This window comes from Octopus bimaculoides, chromosome 1, assembly GCF_001194135.2.
Source record: "Octopus bimaculoides isolate UCB-OBI-ISO-001 chromosome 1, ASM119413v2, whole genome shotgun sequence".
NCBI lineage: Eukaryota > Metazoa > Mollusca > Cephalopoda > Octopoda > Octopodidae > Octopus > Octopus bimaculoides.
This window is the reverse complement of record NC_068981.1, coordinates 160653360-160669805: the sequence shown is the minus strand read 5'-3', so window position 1 is coordinate 160669805 and position 16446 is coordinate 160653360. Positions and strand designations below refer to the sequence as shown.

General features: G+C 33.8%; 1 protein-coding gene across 8 annotated transcripts in view; it reads right to left on the bottom strand.

Annotated features, from left to right (window-relative positions):
• The window catches only part of LOC106884416 (mediator of RNA polymerase II transcription subunit 24), a 51105-nt gene that overhangs the window by 7993 nt on the left and 26666 nt on the right, over positions 1–16446 (bottom strand). For all 8 annotated transcript variants that reach the window (XM_014935782.2, XM_014935786.2, XM_014935787.2 and 5 more), the window contains 7 exons: positions 10289–10431; positions 8092–8212; positions 6633–6802; positions 4307–4406; positions 3316–3500; positions 1784–2015; positions 114–348 (listed from right to left, as the gene is read on the bottom strand). In XM_014935782.2, coding sequence (XP_014791268.1) covers positions 114–348; positions 1784–2015; positions 3316–3500; positions 4307–4406; positions 6633–6802; positions 8092–8212; positions 10289–10431 — 1186 coding nt within the window. The remainder of the gene's footprint in view (positions 1–113; positions 349–1783; positions 2016–3315; positions 3501–4306; positions 4407–6632; positions 6803–8091; positions 8213–10288; positions 10432–16446) is intronic.

Sequence of the window (16446 nt, the reverse complement as noted above, 5' to 3'; positions counted from 1 at the left end):
ATATATATAAATATATATATAAATATATATATATATAAATATATATATGAGAGAGAGAGAGAGAGAGATAGACACACACACACACAGAGGATTCTACTATTAAATATACTCACCTTTACTATTTGATTTTGCCATCTGAGCTCCTACAATGCACATAACACATAGTTTTGCTAACATTGCACCTCGGGGGTTGACGAGCATATGCATTTTATGTCGGGAACTCAGTATGTTGGGAAGAGTGTGTAAAAGTAGACTTAAGCTGATGTTCTCAAGGTCCATGTGGCAAAGAGCAAATGATAAACTAAGAGATAAGGATAAATCTTCAAGCCGATTACCAGCTAGCATCATCTGCAGGAACATGAAATTTGAACTTGTTAAGAATCTTTGAAATGTACAGCAAATAAGTCAATTAAATATTATTCATGATAATGAAACAGTGTTTAATAAAATGTACTTCATTGGGTAATAGTAACTGAAATCAATGGCAAGATTATATTTAAACATAGTTAGATATGGTGGCTTGTGTAAGGAAGTATACTTTCACTTCATGGAAATAGGATACTTGCATTCTTTTAGGTGTTTCAGTCATTTGACTGTGGCCATGCAGGAGCACCGCCTTTAGTAGAGCAAATCGACCCCAGGACTTATTCTATTGGTCTCTTTTTGCCAAATCACTAAGAAACAGGGATCTAAACACACCAACATCAGTTGCCAAGCGATAGTGGGGGGACAAACACAGACATAAATAATAAATACATACACACACACACACATATATATGATGGGCTTCTTTCAGTTTCCGTCTACCAAATCTACTCATAAGGCTTTGATTGGCCCGAGGCTATAGTAGAAGACACTGAACCTGGAACTATGTAGTTGGGAAGCAAGATTCTTACTACACAGCCACTCCTGTGTCTATTATTTCACTTTATATTGTATTTGGAGGAGGTCTGTGGCATAGTGGCTGGAAATTTGGCTCACAATCAAAATGTTATGAATCTGATTCCTGGCTGTGTCACTGAGCAAGACCCTATTTCTCATTACTCCAGTACACTCAGCTGGTAAAAATGAGTAGTACCTGTAATTCAAAGGGCCAGCCTTGTCTCACACTGTGTCATGTTGAACCTCCCTGAGAAATATGTTAAGCATACCTGTGACTGTGAAGTGATCAGCCACTTGCATGTTAATTTCATGAACAGGCTGTTCAATTGATTGCATCAACTGGAACATACATCATAACTGACAGAGAGCCAGGCCATTGCATTTACTGAACAATAACAACATTGCTGGTTAGTTTCCAACAATAACTAAATCACTGCATTTTTAATGGCACAAGTGACAAGGGATTGGATGTGCAACTGAGGCACAACAAATATTACACAGGGTATTTTTATTCAAAGGACCATTTTTTCTCCTCAACACTGTTTAACTCTTTCACCTATATGTACTATAAAAAGATATACACATACATATAAAACGGCATCTACACAGTTTCTATCTATCAAATTCCACTCATAAAGCATTGGCACTCAAAGCTATTGTATAAGAAACTTGCCTAAAGTGCCATGGAGTAGGGTCAAGCTCAGAAGTATGCGGTTATGAAGCAACTTCTTAACTATACAGCCATGAAGGATACTTTCATAAATACATATTTCTCCAATTTTATATATTTCTCTCTTGAAAAACAACCTCGTTTGTATTTAAAGTATTATTATAAAATTGAGAAAATTGACTGATATCTTAAAGGAACAAATACAAAAGAAAAGGAAAAACGGATACTTACTGCAACAAGCCTATCACTAAACCAGTCAGAGCCACATAAATTTAATAATTGTTCTAAAGCATGTAGACTCCGTAAATCTACCCAGCCTTTTTCAAAGATGGCTTGTGTTGTCTGATCCATGACTTTGCCAGGTAGAGCCTTTGGGGGAATATACTGCTGAGCAGTTGAGCGTCTTGAGGCAGGTAAAATATCATTACTCATTTTGCACAAAATTATACTCATAAGATGAGACCTAAAATTGTTTTAGAAAAAAAAACTGATTTATGAAATAACAAAATTTTATTTTAAAATACTTAGGAATGCCGATATTTTTGGAAATTATTTATTAGTTTTAGTTCAACAACATTACAGTTAAAGAGTTTAATAGAATGACTCAGAAGAATAACAAAAAAGTTAGCAACATTTTCTGACCTATAGGAGACATTTGACAGGGTCTGGAAGTCTATAATTATGAAGGGGCAATGAAGCAACTAGGTGGTGAGTTGACAGAATCATTAGCACATACAAGAAAATGCATAGCATATTTATTCTGGCTCTTTGCATTCCAAGTATAAATCTCACTTTGCCTTCCATTCCTTTAAGGCTGATAAAATAAAGTACTAGTCAACTACTAGAGTTGATGAAATCGGCTTGTTCTCCTCCCCTCAAAATTGCTGACCACGAACCTGGCAATGGAGCAGCATCCCATTCAAGGGGAGTGTTGTGATCTGTCATTTGGAAATTGGATAGCCAGCCTTATGAGGCCTTGGGCTCAAGAAAAGAAATACAGTTGAGCACCGGGATTGATGTAATTGACTTACCCCACTCCCAAACTTGCTGACTTTGTACGAAAATTTGAAATCAATATTCAAACAGGTGTCCTGGATAGAGCGAGCAAGCTAAGAGAAGAAATCATTGCAATGGTCACTAATATATATATTTTAGAAATGGCTATCCTTATTTTGTGGGCTCATGAGTGCTGATGTCATGTAAAAGCACCCAGTACACTCTGTGAGGTGGTTGGCATTAGGAAGGGCATCAGCCACAGGAACCATGCCGAAACAGACATGGAGCCCAGGCAGCTCTTGTCAAACTGTCCTACCCACACCAGCATGAAAATGGATGTTAAATATTGATGATGGTGACAATGATGATGGTGACAATGATGATCGTGTTCAGGGTGAAAAAAAAGTTGGTCACCAATTTAGTCATATTAATGTTGTGCAAGTAATTAACATTTTAAGTGTACCAGAAGCATTGAAAAAGCCATCTGTGTGAAAAACCACAAACCAAAGACTATTTCATTAGGTGGCTGGAGGAGATGTGATAGCAGTGGAGAATGTGAAATACAAAGAAATTTAGGGGATTATTAGTGTGCAGGCAAGATCTCCTTTAATAGAAGAAGGACATTCATTTTGACAATAAAACATTAACAACAATAGCATTAGCCCAGTTTAGAGAAAAGTAAGTTTACTGTATTTTGTTAATGAACAATGCAGACTTAAAAGACATGCTAAATGTTGTATCATTGCTCAACAAGAAATGATAATTACCTTTCATGATAATTTTCTGATGGATATTGTCCTTGGGAATCTGGATTAACACGACTGAGTTGTTCAAGCATGTTATGTGGTTTTGATCGAGCTTCTTCACCAACTGTGTTCATGTAACTACATAACCAGGCTGATACTACGACGGGTAGACAGCACATCTTTTTCTTTACACAATCTAATATATTCTGTATAAAAAAAAAAATCCATATTCAAAATAAATTGGTTTGAAAATATAAAACTCTATAAAGAAATGCAGTAAAAATATTTACAAACTGGAATGCTTTGTATTTATTTCAGAAAACAACATGTATAGCAATAATGTAAAAACATCTTCAATAAAAAGAAGTCGAGTACAAAATAGTTTTAAAATAATGAAAATCACACTAAGTCTGCTTTTAAATACTGATTTCTTCAACTTTTTAACTTCCAGTCCATATTTACTCTACAAATGATCAAATGTTATGGGTGAATATGCATAATTTTTTTTTTCATAAACTAGAAACACTTTCAATTATTGTTTTTGTTGCTTCATTTTTACGTTTAACAAGACTGTAGCAATAGTGCAGATACCTTGCTTTGCCTTGGGCTTGCAGCTCCCTTCTTTTTGTTTCTGTTGCTGAAGATTTTTTTAACCTGCAGTTAAATTCATCCTGACATTTGCCAACTTTCTTGACAATGTTAATCAATCTGTAGTGTCCAATAAACACAATTCCTTTTTTCAGCTTGACCAATTTTCTGTGTAGGCAAACACCAAATCTACATTTGTTTTCCCTCCATTATTTTCAACCGTGCTTTTGTCTTCAGATCCAAAGAAACATGGCTTAACATACATAGCTACTCAAGGCCTCAGCTAATAGGTTTGTCAATCTAGCTATACTTAAAAATAAGCTTTTAAAAATCCACTGATTCAATTAAAAAGACAATTTAAAAAATAAATAAAATACATTAAAATAAACATTCACAAAAGGAAAAACAAAATGATAATAATTACCTTAACGTTATCAGCAGATAAAGCACCATGTTCCCATGCAAACAGAACTTCTTGCATTGCAAATGGAGCATTCATACAGATTTCATGCCAGCGAGCCATACTGCAATAAGATATGTCAATATAATAATATAAAATATTTTAAATAAACCATTTAAAAAATCATCCAATATAAAAATATGATGTTCAGGTGGAGTCTTTAACATACTGCTACCTATTACTGAATATAGTCTCCTTGTAACTGCCTAAAGATGCCTCAGTCAAATCACAAAAATAACTTCTATTACACATTACCACAAGCATGAAATGAGACTTTTTGTATGTCTGTCAATATGTATGTATCATCATCATCATCATCATCGTTTAATGTCCGTTTTCCATGCTGGCATGGGTTGGACGGTTCGACTGGGGTCTGGGAAGCCAGGAGGCTGCACCAGGCCCCAATCTGATCTGGCAGTGTTTTTACAGCTGGATGCCCTTCCTAACGCCAACCACTATGAGAGTGTAGTGGGTACTTTTTACCTGCCACTGGTACAGGGGCCAGAGGTGCTGGTATCGACCAAGATCGGATGTTGTTTTTTACATGCAACGGGCACAGAAGCCAGTCAAGGTGGTGCTGGCATCGGCCACGTTCAGATGGTGCTTTTTACGTGCTACTGGCACACGGCTCACAACTACAATTTCCATTTGATTTGATTTTGATATTGCTGATGTTGATGTAGTATGTATTAACACACACATATCATCTGTTCATTTTTCCATGCTGGCATGGGTAGAACAGACACTTATCTGAGGCAGTATTTTCTGCAGCAAACCCATACCTGTCTCTCAAGTAAGGGATATGTTTTTATACTCCATGAAACTTTGAAAGTGCATGGCCACAGTGCTCTTGTTATTAGGGAACATCAGCATAACATGACCCACTATCATCGACCAAAGGTGTAAGATACACTTTTTTAAGAGATTGTTTTAAATAAGTCCTTTGTTGGATCATACTGTAATTTCACTCAGTATGAGAATGAATACCTAAAGCTAAGCGCATCTTACACCTTTGATGGATGATAGTGATGACTAACATATTAATTATATCGTCTCACCAATAGTGTAAAAATGTATCAAAGCAATTGTAGTGATTTTTGAATAAAGAATGTTGTTCAAATCATTTTCAATTATTTACCTATTTATATAAATGCAATGGATACCATTGAATTCCTGATGTATAATCCACTAGCAAGAGCATTTCTACTGTATGATGTCAGCTGGTAGCCAATAACTGTGGATGAGCTTTGCATAACATACTACAAAGTTTGCCCGAATTTTATTTAACTAATATAAAGAGATCTAGGAAACTTTTTCAAAAATAGTGTTTCATTTGTTTGTTTATGCTTTTAGATCCATTCAAATTACAGGTTCATCTGTAGGTAATCCTCTATAAATCCATGCAGTAGTACAAGCGCACACACGTCAAAGTAACCCTTTTCAACAAATACTGCTATACTTTTGTACGTTTAAATAACAGTGTGCAACACTTTATTACCAGAACACTTGTACACCTACAAATTATACACTTAACAGTCATGGACATAACTGAATGGCTGAAACCAGTAAGAGTGAAAGCTAACAAAACTCTAATACTTTTGAACTTCTAGGCTTTATTTCCTTATTGTAGATATACGTATATACTTATACAGCAATCAAGGTAGTAGGAGTTAAGTATCTTGGCCTTCAATAGTGAAATATAAATCATGAAAGTGTTTGCCAATAAGGGAATCCTTGTGTATGCAATGATTTCCTTGCAATGTTTCATGCTACATGGAAGTCAATGGGGAAAATGCAATTCATGTTACAGAATTCTATGTTATGGTAAAATTTTCAGGAAAGCAACATTTCTGTAATCCAGACGATACCTGTATGTATCTTTGGCCCAACCAGTCGTAACCTTCATATACATTCTAGAGTAGAACATTTAAAGGAAATAATCAAATTTCTCTAACTCTGCAGCTTAGAGTGAAGATGTAATACGAGGGGGTGCTGAAAAGTTCTTGGCTTTGAGTTAAAGAAAATACAGAAGATCAGTTAATTATGATTTTATTGAACATATTCCCCGCTCAGATTTATACACTTACTGCAGTGGACCCTCAGTTTTTTTAAGCCATGTAAAAGAACTTAGAAGGTTGGGTCTCCAACCAGGCTTTTCACGATACCCTTAAAGCCAGGAACTTTCAGCACCTACTCATACATGACAATCAGAAAATAGTGATTACACAAAAAGAAAGTTTAAAACTGATTTAAAAAAAATCTATTTTGCAGTAAAGTTTGAAGTTCCTACCTGTTTTTATGTTCCCCTCCATTTGTAAACTGGTTTAAAAGCAAGTCAACTTTGTGTTGGTCACTAGGACTGCTATTCTCTATACATTTGTATTTACCATCTTCTGGCAGACATTTCATTGACCACTGAGCAAAGAAAGACTCTGAGCAATCAGGACTTGAAGTAATTATCTATATTTTGAAAAGATAATTAATGGGTATGAACAATAATGTGAGTGAAAGGCTGTGAATAGAATTAGAGATGTCTGATAAGACACATAATAAATAGAATTGGTAAAATAACAGATAGTTTGTAGGACATCAGAATTAATGAAGTGTATGATAGACAGGCAGCCAACCAAAAGTGTATAAAGTTATGGCCAACATGAAAATTATGAGTACAGTAATCCCTCACCATATCGTGGTTCACCTGTCACAGTATATTATTCAAGCTTACATTGGTGTTGTTTTTGCACTTGTAATAAAATAAATACATACAAATTCTAAAAATATTTAAAAAATATACAGTACAGTATTGTTTCTACTTCATGGATTTTCACCTACTGCAGGGTGTTTTGGAATGTAACATCTGCGATAGTCAAGGGATTACTGTATTTCTAAGGAAACAGGCGAATTTTTTTTGTCATACTTTGTTAAATCAAGTGCATACTTTTCCATGATTACAGAGAGTTATAAAATTTTAGGAAGCCTTTTTGGTAGCTTCTGATAAGAATGAAAGACTGAAGTTATCATAGGTTTAAAGTAAAAGTGATAGTTTGGTAGACAGTAGTGTGAGAAGAGAGAAGATGTCAAAAGAAAATGCATGGGCGACTGCTGGTCTTCAATAAACAGCCTTGCCCAGACTTGTGCCTCAGAGGGGAGCTTTCTAGGTGCAATCTCATGGTCATTTATGACCAAAGGGGGTCTTTATTCTTTATCACTTTTAAGAAACATTTTTTAATTATCTAAATGAAAATTCTCTTAGAAAGATGAAAGGAATGTTAAATTTTCATTCACCAATTAGCTATTTGGAATGAGGGGACGATAACAAAACCATAGTTATGGTGCACCACCCTGGTGACTGATTGTGGGAATATTAAAACATCACAGTCACAAATATGAGTTTTACATCCTGTATGGAAATTCTCTTGACCAACATATAAACAATTATATAGCTGATCTGAAAAAAGATAAAATTAAATATCGTACTCATATAATGTAGTTTGTTTATGATAAATCTATGGTTTTATACTTCATTCCAGTATACTGTCTCAGCATTGTATTTGCATGCACAGAATCATGCATTTTTCACATAAAAAAACCACTTGAAAATATCTTTCAATAAGTGTATGATGAAACTCATTAAATTTGTTCTCCCCCACCCCTTAAATATACATGTAAAATAGGTGTGTGTTTTAATCAAAAGTGCATCTTATACACTGGCAAATACAGTGCTATTAATATAACAACAAAATAATTACCTCAGCACCATAAAGTTGTGCTATGTGACATAACATTAAGAAAGAAATGTCAAACAACAAAGCTCTTGTATTGGCTGCTTTCCCACCCTCACCAGTTGCTTGACGTGCAAATTCATTAAACCTAGAATAAAATATAAGAAATACATAGAATAAAAAAAATTAAGGGTAGATATTCATTTCTTTATTTTATGTGCATTTTTGTATGCAGGCATAGGTTGAATGGAATACTTATTTTACAGTTGGATGCAATTCCTGTTGCCAACCCATAACTATTTTTCATGTAAGGGATTGTTTTGTTTTGTTTTGTCCTATTGTGCTAAACTTTGAAACTCCAGAGCTATGGGATGTAACGTGCACTGGAAATGACATCTCACACACACAATAATACATATATGTGTGTGCATGTGTGTATACAATGGACTTCTAATCGATTTCACTCACAAGGCATTGGTTAGTATGGAGCTAAAGCAAAAGACACTTGTCCAAGGCGCTGTACAGTCAAACTGAACAGGAGACCACATGGTTGCAAAGTGAACTTCTTAAAAACACAACCATGCCTGGAATTCAAAATAATGAAGTTCTTTATATTCATTAAAAAAAAATTTTCTTTACTTACATGAAACCACATAATTATGCATAGTTATACACAACATTAGTGGTTAGTGTTTTGCACTCACAATCAAAAGATTGTGGTTTTGATTCCCTGGCTGAGCAGTGCATTGTGTTCTTGAGCAAAACACTTCACTTCATGTTGCTCCAGTCTACTCAACTGTAAATGAGCTCCAGCAATAGCTGAGAAGTCAATCCTGTGATAGACTGGCATCCAAGCCCGTTCAGGAGTGAGTCTTATAATCTCAGTTACTTAAACATCATGTAAACTGGGTTAAGCTCCAACCTTATGAGTCCTAGGGGTCACCACAGACTAAAGTCTATATCTATTCTGATATATTTACGTTGATGCCTGTGCTGGTGTCATGTAAAAAGTTCTCATGCTGATGCCACATAAAATGCATCTGTGCCAGTGCCATGTAAAAAGCATCCATGCCAGTGGCACATACAGAGCACCTGTGCCGGTGATATGTAGAGAGTAACTATGCCGGTGCCACACAGAGAGCACCCTTGCTGGTGCCATGTAAAAAGCACCAAGTGGTTGGCACTAAGAAGGGCATCCAGCCATAGAAACCATGCCAAAAACAGACAGTAGGAGCGTGGTGCAGCTCTCTGGCTGGCCAGCTCCTGTCAAAGCATCCAACCCATGCCAGCATGGAAAATGGACATATGATGATGATATTACTCTTAAAACTTAGAATACAAACGATCCTGAAAAACTATTGTACATCAAAACCCAATAGAAATTGTTATTCAGCAAAAGTTTACTATTAATATTGTTGGTAGAAAATTAGTTGCACTTTCTCACATAAGACTTCAAATCACTGTGACTCTACTGCTTATGGTAATAATGAATTTAAAGTCCATGTTCCATCCTGGAATGTGTTGGATGATTTGACAAGATCCAACTAGCCAGGAGTCTGTGTTGGGTGCCAGTGTCTGCTTAAGCAAAGTTTCTATGGTTGGATGCTTTTCCTAATGACAACCACTTAAGAGTGTACCAGGTACTTTTTTTCATGGCACCAATCATTATTGATAAACCAGTATAGCAGAATAATTTAATAACTTAACCATTATAATGCTGAAAGAATGCTTTACATCTTAGGAGTGATGTCCAAGAGGTGTGCTAATTAAAATAATCAAAACCATTGCAGCCACCTACCTCTGTACATAAAGCACTCACCATTCTCAAATAAAAGATGACTACAATTTTGTTGTCCTTTAAATTAATATTTCACATGAGTAACCTTATTAAAGTGTTGTCAAAGATTATTTAAAATAATCAACGCTATTTAAAATCAATAACAAAACCATCTTTAACCCTTTATCATCCACATTATCCTTTCAAAGGTAATGTTTATTTATTCACATTGTTTTGAATTAATTATGCATTATCTTGTAGCTTTTAGATCTTGATAGGATTGTTTATTTTTAGAATGATATTGTGGGGTTGGTGTGGGAAGTTACATCTGTCCAGCTTGAACATAAAAAAAAAAGACAGAATATTTTAGCCATATATGACTGGTTTAAATGCTAAAGGGTTAATTGATGCTGAAAAAATTATGAATATTAAATTGATGATACTTACTTGACTAGCTTGATAGCAAAGCTTTGCAGCTTTCCAGTGGCAGCAGCAGCTGCAAGAATTAGTTCAAAACTTTTCCCAGAGAGCATATGTGATAATACTCCAAGAAGAGGTTCTTGGTTTTTTGAGTAATCAGCATCTAATGTCTATAAAGAAAGAGAAAAGAATATAAAATGAAAACCAAATTTAAGTATATGAAAAAAAACAAACAAAAAACTCTAAATCTCTTCTGTCTGTAACAAGAGACAGTTAAATGCTATGCAGTCATTGGTTTGTACAGATCTAATTTGTTTCATCAAATAAAATTCTTTATTAAAAAACTGGTCACTCATCATTACCTGATGTCAGTTATGTCTCTTATTTAACCCATGAAATGATTCCAAGTGTAATATATACACGTGTAGATATCTCAAGTATATTATACATTTATGTGTGTGTGTGTTTGTAACTGGATGTGTGTGTATGCACAAGTGTGCACATGCACATGCCTTACTGCATATCTTTTTTTTCACTGCTTAGTTAGGGAGGAAAGGGCAAGCAATAACTATGACTGCACCACTTCTTTATTCAGGTCTTCTAAGTCTGATGGAGGAAGTTATCCTAAAGCCAGAGACATAACCTGAATGTTTGCATTAAAATGAATTTTGCTAAAAGCATCACAAGACCAAGCGGTGGGGTTAATTATACAAATGACTAAACCATGCTAGAGTGCTATTATTTAAGCATAAGATAGCAGTCTGCTTACTGTCACAGATACTACATTAAGCTCATGCCAAAACAAAGTATCTCCTAACCTGAAGATTTATTTCTCATTTATTCAGCATTAGGAAACTAGGCACTGGCATTAAGGTCTTTGTGGTTTAAAAAGGATTATTCTTTACAGATACACAGATGAATGCAGTGAGGAAAATGTAGAGTTTATTTCCTACATATTTTGAAGTAGTTTTCAGAACCTTATGTGTTGACATGACTATTACATATTTTTACTGAAACATAAGGTTTGTAAATATTTCAAATGGCTTTTATTTAATAATTGTTTTCTAATTTCCTCTCTATTTTACTTAAATCAACTAGTTACTTTTCCACTTATCCCCACCAATAATGTATTTCAAAAGTAAAAAGCCAATTTGTTTGTATGTAACATGAAATTTCACATATACTCTGAAGTTAATTTGCAAAAACTTTTCGTAATTCCTTTAGCCAACCAAAGACTGCAAACATTACAATAAAAACACAAACAAGCAACCTTTAGGGTGTAACTTTTCTCTCAAGTCTTACCTAACTTATGTAGCCTATAAATTTTAATCATCTTAGAATAAATGAGAATAGCTTCTTTAACAAATCAAATTTAAAAGGTATTTCTCCCTTCACTTATTTTATTAAGTTCTCAGAAAGTTCAATGCTTCTATTGTTTTTCTACTCCTAAACTGTTTATCTTCCAACTTCATATGAAAATTACAACACACACACACACACATATTTTGATCATATTTCTAAGGAGCAGGATAAATATTTTCAATATACACCTTCAACATGTTATATACCACTTTAAAAGAAAAATCTTGTTTAAAGAGATTTTTCACATTTTCTCCTACTCTTTAAAAGGGAAAAAATCTTCAGATTAAAATCAATATTGCGAGGCACCAATATAATTTATGAAATGACAGATAAACTTCATAATGAAAAAAAATGATGATTTGGATGTCAGTGCTTCTATCTATGCTGATGCCACATAAAAATCACCTGTGCTGGTGTCATGTAAAAAGTACCTGTGCCAGTGCCATGTAAAGAGCACCCATGCTGGCACCATGTAAATTTCACCCATGCCAGGTTGCATAGGAAATGCCCATGCAGGTGCCATTTAAAAAGCGTCCAATACACTCTATAAAGTGGTTAGTGTTAGGAAGGGCACCAGACTGGAGCCTGGTCTAGCTCTCCAGCTTGCTAGCTCTGGTCAAATCGTCCAACCCATGTCAGCATGGAAAACGGATGTTAAATGATGATGATATCTGTCTATTAAATTTTACATAAATAAAAACACAAAGTGTATCAAAGTCTACTCCATTGAAGCTGCAATAAAAGCAAGTAAGCTTTTCTTAAAATTCTGTTGCTCGAAGACATTCTCAAACAGTCTTTTTACTTTTTATGTATTGTCTCTATGTGAATATTCCTTATGTATTATCTGCACAAGATAGAAGAAATGCCATTTTCTATTGATTGTGGCAAGATTGATACTTCTGCATTTAAAAATTGTTTTTAAAGATTAAATAACAAACATGAAGTAAAAAAGAAGGAATTTTTAAAAGCAATTAAAAGAAAACAATATTTAAAAGAGTCCAAATACCCCACCCCCGCACTACCACCACCTCAAAATACTATAAAAATTTGAAATAATAACTCAATAATTATAAAATAAAATTTTACAATATTTAATCAGTTGAGGTTTGGGAGTTATATGAACTCACTACACTTTTCAAGGAACATTAACACTATTTTAAAGTTCTTACTTTTCATCCTCATAAACTGAACCTGTACAATAGGAATCCAAGGCTAAAATGCTACCAAGTATGGATTTTAAAACACATGCTATGGATGAAATACATTAATACATTAAATCTGAACTGTTATGAGATAGTCACAAGTGGAATAACCCACAACTTTAAAATGTTTATAGCAGTTAAATCATTAAGATGAATTTAATATCTAGTTTGTTAAAAGTTTCATTTAAAGGACTTATGTATATAAATACATAATTAACTTAATGCATCAATTAAATGAAATATTTCTAGTAAAAAAATATGTATTTAAGATACTTACCCAATTTGGTTATAAATATTTTGATGTAAGGAAAATAAGGCTTAGTACTAAATGTAGGAAGGCCATCTTATCTTTAATAGTGTAGATGTTTTATAAAATGTCTAATTTTGATAGATCTAGTCCAGTTTAAGGTGTGAGTGCTAGGGAAACACATTCAGTTCTAAATAATTCAACTATCTAGGACTAATTTAGAAAGGAAATGGAAGTCTGCAAAGGTAATTGATATTATTATTATTATTATGATACCTACCATTTTGTTACCTTAAAAATGTATAAAAGCAAAAATCAAAACAAAAGAAAGACAGAAAATATTTCTTTGAAAGAAACTCTCCTAACATTTTTAGATAGAAACCAAATGAAAATTGGTTTCCAATACTTACTTGCTTGTGTTCCATAACTGAATATCAAGACAGATGGAAAGATGGGGAGAAATAGATAGAAATGAAAAAGGAAGAAAGAGAGGAGAGAGAGAGAGAGAGGGGGAGAGTAGCATGTGTTACACATACACACACTATATAGAGCTACATAGAGAGAGGAAGTCTGTGCAATGTGAGCATGTGAAAAAGAATAACAATAGATAGCAAATTTCAACATGATTGAGTTGCAGTTTTCTGGTGACTGTTAGAAATAACTTCATTGGAGTAGGGAATGGGCAATGAAAAGATATATAAAGTGTGAAATAACAGGGAAATGGATTTAACTGGGTCTGCAGAAGTGTGCATATGTGCTAGTGAATTCCTTTTTCATCTAGAGTGCAGCAGATACAAAATAATTATGGTAATGCTGGAGAGAGAACATTTGTAATAACATGGTACCTTAAAATTACGTTAAAAGTTTCTAGCGAGAATGAATTATTTCATAAATCATTTGAAATTTAACTCAGGAGATTACATATACATATGGTACAAACTTGTTGAAATGTAGGTGATTTTATAACTTCTGTTGACCACCCAGGAAAAAAAAAATAACCATGAGAAATGTACCTTGATTTCTCAGTCACTATACCCCCTTACATACATACAAAAACCATACATTGCTTAGTCAGTGAAGCACAAGCCTAACAGATGAAGGGTTGATGTCTTAAATTCTGTAACAAACATGGTTTCTGGCAAAGGAGAAATCATTAATACTTAACTTCACTGATCCCCTAATTGTTAGTAGATACCATAGATGAAGTACACCTCACTGCTACAAGCAACAGGAATTATTGCATCATTAGCAAGTGTTTTATAAGTTTACATTACTCAGCTCCAATCTTTTCATAGATTTAGCAAAGAGAACTGGTTTGCTCTAGCCCCTACGTAAAAACAGAGTTTACTATGGCGTTTCAGTGACTCAATGAGACAGAATATTAATATATACATACATATATATATATATATGTATACACACACATACACACACTTATTTATAGATCTCCCAATGTATCTTTTGGTATACTTTTATGCAATAGAGTGCTCAGTACACTAAAGTAGAGTTAAAATAATGTAATCTAATATACATGCAAAGATATTCACACAAAGTACAATAGAAAATATGAATATTAAAATAAATATCAAATTTACTCTAGATGTGGCACTGTGTTTCAACTACTAATTCAATTTCATATTTTTTTCATTTTATCACATTTACACACACACGTGTGTATTTATGGCTTTGTGCTAAAACATTACAGTGCTCAATTCATGCATTTTTGCCTTTAGGAAAGTGTGTAGAATCTGTACAGGTAACTAAACAATGTTACAATAAGTATCACATAGGTCTCCAAGTGGATATAATGCAGTGAGTGAAATGGCAGTTAAGCTACTGGACATGTGATTAGCTGGGTTTTGCTATGTAGAAACTTTCCATGTGTCTTCAGCTTAAATATTGTTTGTGAATTACCCTCCTGTATTTTCCTTGGGTTACTTTTATTACTAACATCTTTCTCATCACCTAAAAGTGCAGTTGTCTTTCATGAAACATAACACTGAATTGCTTTTCATGCCTTGGCAGTTCTTCAACTAATCTCCACTTTCAGCTTTTACACATTAAACAGACACTGTCTGCCTTGCTTCTCTTATAATATAATAATCACTACTGGTCTTCAACATGTACTGCATAATTTTAATATTGCTTTCAAGTTCTGGCACTAGGCCAGCAATTTCAGGGGGACAGGTCGATTAGATTGACCCCAGTGCTCAACTGGTATTTATTTTAGGGAACCTAAAAGGATGAAATGCAAAGTTGACCACGGCAGAATTTGAACTCAGAACATAAAGACAGATGAAATACTGCTAAGTATTTTGCTCAGTGTGCTAATGAACCTGCCAGCTTGCTGCCTTTTAAAATTTTAATCTTATGTAGCATTACACTCTTTAAATGACTTATATAGTTTGCCTTCCATAACAAGGAGAAAAGTTATGTGTCACGAACAGAGATAACAGCTAACTAAATAATTACTCCTAAATTTTAGCTACTAAAAATATAAAGCAAAATACCTGGTGTTATCATACTTTTAAGGAACATACTGCTACCTAGTATTTGAGCCATGTTCACCATCGTTTTTTTTCTTTTTCACGCAACTATATTGCCAAACTTCAAAGTTCTCTTTTTCAGATTTCGACAGATTCAGAACTAGAAATGTAACAGGCCTTGAAGTAATATCTCCTGTTGAGATAGATGGATTGATAGGGTCTATCTTTTTACAGAAATGAAAGAGAGCAAAAGGGATGATAGAAAGATACCTGCACACATTTGCAGATGAATGCATATATGCACATGCTAATTACATGTCAATGAATAATGAACTGCACACAAATACAACAATACAGCAGCTGAATTAGAGTAAATTAAGAAATTAATAGAATAATCTAAGAATGTAATAAAGTAATTTTTATACTAATAGTGGACAAGAAATCATATTGTAGACTACTCTAAGAAGTTAGTACAATGTTTTAGAAACTTATGGCATGCACTGCAAGTAAAGATTTTATATGTAATTAGTTCAAGAATGCAGTTAGACAATTTGTAATTCTGAATCAGACTAGATTATCAAATAATTATTGTATCCAGCCCTAACTCTAGTTTATTTATTGCGTATAAGGTTCAGTATTGTTGGAGAGAATTCTAAATAGAAATCATTTGTAGTCACAACCAAGATAAAAAAGACATCTTCTGTACTCGTGAAGGATTTATGTACATGATTAGACTGGTTAAACAGAGAGGGTAAGAGATGGGTAGGGTACAAGAGAGAGAAATATAAATATGTGTGTGTGCATATATATATATATATATATATGTTTATATATATATATATATGTTTATATATATATATATGTTTATATATATATATATATATATAT